Below are 4,210 nucleotides of genomic sequence, written 5' to 3'. Positions count from 1 at the left end.
TCCAAGACTCCCGGGAAAAGAGGTTCACGGGAATTACACACCGAGGGAATCTAGCGAGTACCCTCGGCAGTTAAACAGTAAACTAATTTCAAATTATTCAAAAAAACAAAATTCTATCCTACTCACAATACAACCCACCCCCTAAACTATATCTAACGTTGCTCTTAATAAACTTTCCCTTTAAAACGACCGACACCAGATAACCCCACACAAAAAATGGGCCGAGGGTGGGGCCCTGGCTAAGATTTACCCAGGGCGGAGGCAGGGGTGGGGTCTGGATGGGGCTTGGCTGGAGCTGGGCGGGGCATGGCTCAGGCATGGCTGGGGTAGGCGGGGTTTGGTAGGAAGGAAGGATCTGGAAAAAGGCAAGCCTGGGACTGGGCAGATCTGAGTTGGTGCGGGAAGTCCCAGAGCTTGAACTTGTCTTGACTACTCCAGCCCCTTCTGGGATGAAGATGGGATTGGGGCTTTTCCCTCCAACCAGGAACCAAGGGCCCAGGGGCCTGAGACGGGTCGGATCCCTGGCTCTGGGACCAGGCACTGGCCTTGGGCTGATAGACCTCGAAGCTGACCAGTGTCTTCTCTCCTTGCCTTCATGTCCTTGGCGTGGGGTCCAGTGAATTGGCAGGCTGGTCTCTGGAGTTGGAGATAAGGGGGATGTATGGGTCCGTGATTTTGAAGAAGGGTTGTGGGGACCGGGCCTGAGGCTCGGCTCTCCCTCCCCTCGTCCCCCCTAACCCTCGCAGACAGCGTGGAGGATGACTTTGAACTGTCCACCGTGTGTCACCGGCCCGAGGGTCTGGAGCAGCTGCAAGAGCAAACCAAGTTCACTCGCAAAGAATTGCAGGTCCTGTACCGAGGCTTCAAGAACGTGAGTGCAAGGCCAGCCAAACTGGGTGAGGGGTGGGACAGGAGGGGCGGGCCTATCCAGGACTTCTCAGAAGGTGGCCTGGCTTTGGGGTGTGAGAGGGAAGGGGAGGCGCAAGGAGAACCCCCTCCTCCTCCCCTCCCAGGCCGAACTTCTAGCCGGAGTTCTGGCCTGTTTGAGATGGGCAGACCAGACTGTCAGGTTAGTTCTGTGTTTTTATTTTATTTTATTTGTGTCCTGGGAGCAGTCTTGCCTCCCATTAGAAAAGCTGCATGCTGAGCCTCTGGGAGACATGAAGATTTTGTCCTTGCCTGGGACTCCCTGGGCATGGAGGAGAGCGGGGTCTGGAAGAAGAGTCAGTAGAAGGGGGTTTGTCTCTGTCTTCAGTTTGGTCTCCCCCCTCCCCAGGAATGTCCCAGCGGAATTGTCAGTGAGGAGAACTTCAAGCAGATTTACTCCCAGTTCTTTCCTCAAGGAGGTGAGGGGACAGGCCTGCAAGGAAGCAGCTGTTCATCTCTAGGCTGAGTTGGGGAGAGGGTTCTGGAGGGGCTGGGAATGCCAATGATAAGAGGTGTTTGGGGAATCCCATAGAGATAGGAAGCCCTCTGCTGTCTGGAAGTCAAGCTGACTGATCCCCACATATTCTGCAGACTCTAGCACATATGCCACTTTTCTCTTCAATGCCTTTGACACCAACCATGATGGCTCAGTCAATTTTGAGGTAAGCTGGAGGAGGTGGGCCAGGGAGGCCTAGGGCTTCAGGGCCAGAATGTATAGACCAAACCCAGAGAGGAGGTTGGGTAAAGGGTATCTAAAGACATGTTTCCCCCCTGCCTCCTTCCCAGGACTTTGTGGCTGGTTTGTCAGTGATTCTTCGGGGAACCATAGATGACAGGCTGAACTGGGCCTTCAACCTGTATGACCTCAACAAGGACGGCTGCATCACCAAGGAGGTGTGCAAGGCAACTGAAGAGCTGGAGGGGAGGTGTAAAAGGCCCACAGGAAGGAAATGTAACCCACACAGGGCCTAGGGCCTCGGCCTCCTGGTTTGGAGGCTAGAGGCTCTGAAGAGGTATTCTTTTTTTTTCTTGGTCTAACAGGAAATGCTTGATATCATGAAGTCCATCTATGACATGATGGGCAAGTATACGTATCCTGCACTCCGAGAGGAGGCCCCAAGGGAACATGTGGAGAGCTTCTTCCAGGTGCTTGGGACTGGGTAGGCTGGAGGGTCCTGGAGTGAAGAGAAGGTGAGGTCCCAGTAGGGAACTTGCCTGAATTCTACCTGCCTCTCTCCTGCCATCCATCCTGTTCTCCCTCCCAATTACCTTTTTGCAGAAGATGGACAGGAATAAGGATGGCGTGGTGACCATTGAGGAATTCATTGAATCTTGTCAAAAGGTACAGGTCCCCACCCTCCACATTTCCCTGGTCTGGACTCAGGGCCTAACTCAATGATATAGGAGAAGGCTCCTTAACTCACCCCCACTCCCAATCCTGTTCCTTCACAACTGGGGGAGGCCTGCCATTCTTCACCTCTGGTCTCTCTGGGTGTCTCCTTCCTCGTTGCCTCTCTGTGTTTCTGAATGTCCTCGTTTATGACTCAGTGTCTCTCCCTGCCTCTGACAAGCTCTTTTTCTTTCTTTCTCCAATCTGCCTCTCTCACACCATGGCTACAGGATGAGAACATCATGAGGTCCATGCAGCTCTTTGACAATGTCATCTAGCTCACCAGGAGAGGGGGTCAGTTGTCCTGGGGGGGCCATGCTCTAGCCCTAGTCCAGTTGGACCTCATCTTTCTCTTCCTAGCTCTCTCCTCACCCTAGACCTGCCCTAGGGCCTGTAGGAATCCAAGAGCCTGGGAATTCAGTGGTTCAGATCATTGGAGCCGAAGGAGCCAGGGAGTGGGCAGAGTGTATCAGCTGGTATTCCCAATTCCCAACAGCTCCCACTCCCTCCCTGACTGTGCTGAGGATGCCCCTGCTGAAGGAATTACGTGGTTCTCCACCTCCAGCCCCCACTCTAGAAACCACAACACTAGACAAAATTTCTCCTGTTATGGTGCTTCTCCCATCCCTGATATCATAAACATTTTCCTTAAGACTCCCTTCTCAGACAGGTTGCTCTGTCCTTGGCACTTGACTGGCCTTTCAGACCAGGGCCTCAGAGAGCTCCCTAGGAGAGGGACAAGGGAGAACTCTCAGGCTTCAGGCAATGGTTAAGTCCTAGGAAGTAGCTGGAGTGTAAAGCAGAAAGGCCTAGAGATGGTGAGAGCTAAGGCTATGACTCTGAGCTCCACAGGTCTGCCACCAGAATATGAGTTTCCAGGCTCTTTAGAAGACCTTGGCTCCTTAGAAACACCCCAGAAATTTTCCATACAATGTTCAGTATGCCAAGAGATCCTGGGATCGTGAAGTCTGGCTCATCCCTAGAATTTTTCTCTCTCCTTCCTTCCTGTTTGTATGGTGGCAGCAGAAGAATATGGCTGGAAGATGTCCTGGCTGATTCCTGCCAAAGGTTCAGCCTACCAGTATGGAGTGAGTTAGGGACCACCCAGTGGATGCATTAGAAGAAAAGGGAAGGAGGGAGGCAGGCATAGCATCTACACCCAATGTGGGGGGCATTCATTAGAATCTGATCTACCCAGGCTTTAGTTCAACCCCCCAGGTAGCCTCCCCAATTCCCACCTAGTGTCGCCTCTTGCTCTATTAAATCTACCCAGAGATGCCCCTGAACACACCTAGAAGTCAGGAATCATAGGAACCAGGTCCCATATCATCAACAGCACCCCTGCCATGCTGCCACTCCTTAATATACCTGCTTGTCCCATTAGCTAGGATCTGAGGGGAAGGGCCCCTGGGAAGCTCCCTTTCCCATCAGAACACTGTTGACTGCTTTGCATTTTTGGCTCCTCTGTATATTTTGTAAAATAAGAAATACACCAGATCCAATAAAAACACAATGGCTATGCACAGGCTTCCGTCTCCGCCTTTTTGTCCCTCCTACCCCACACATACCTCTAACTCATGTACCTGAAACCTTTTAGATCCCAAAGAAAGTGCCTCTCTTTCCCATAGTCCGGCCAACCATTGACAGGAGATCAAGGCACAGGTTCTGGAAGGGTTGGAAACCTCCCTGACCTCAGAGAGCACCCATGGGAATCTCTCCTCTTAGAGGAGACAAGGAAGAGACAGGATATTAATGTCCAAAAGACTGTGCCAAACCAACTGTCTTTTGTCTAGACATTATTAAAAGTTGAATCAAGAATTTCTAACTCACAGACATCAGTTAATCTCAAAGTGCTTTCTTTTGAGGGGAGCATTCCCTTTAGTTTCGATGAAA

The 4,210-nt window shown here is 51.7% G+C and overlaps 1 protein-coding gene across 4 annotated transcripts in view; it reads left to right on the top strand.

Annotated features, from left to right (window-relative positions):
• The window catches only part of KCNIP2 (potassium voltage-gated channel interacting protein 2), a 21,923-nt gene extending 18,572 nt beyond the window's left edge, over positions 1-3,351 (top strand). For 3 of the 4 annotated variants that reach the window (XM_006095866.3, XM_006095864.3, XM_006095865.3), the window contains exons 2-8: positions 747-871; positions 1,277-1,346; positions 1,519-1,589; positions 1,714-1,821; positions 1,969-2,073; positions 2,207-2,269; positions 2,548-3,351. In XM_006095866.3, the coding sequence (XP_006095928.1) occupies positions 747-871; positions 1,277-1,346; positions 1,519-1,589; positions 1,714-1,821; positions 1,969-2,073; positions 2,207-2,269; positions 2,548-2,595 (590 nt within the window). In that variant the 3' untranslated portion in view covers positions 2,596-3,351. Of the gene's footprint in view, positions 1-746; positions 872-1,276; positions 1,347-1,518; positions 1,590-1,713; positions 1,822-1,968; positions 2,074-2,206; positions 2,349-2,547 lie in introns of those variants that run through there. The other variant, XM_023759843.1, reaches the window with a different exon arrangement.
• Positions 3,352-4,210: the final 859 nt, after the last annotated feature.

The sequence above is a fragment of the Myotis lucifugus genome, unplaced genomic scaffold (assembly GCF_000147115.1).
Source record: "Myotis lucifugus unplaced genomic scaffold, Myoluc2.0 scaffold_162, whole genome shotgun sequence".
Lineage (NCBI taxonomy): Eukaryota > Metazoa > Chordata > Mammalia > Chiroptera > Vespertilionidae > Myotis > Myotis lucifugus.
Note: the sequence above shows the minus strand (reverse complement) of the source record. Positions and strands in the feature narration are given on the sequence as shown.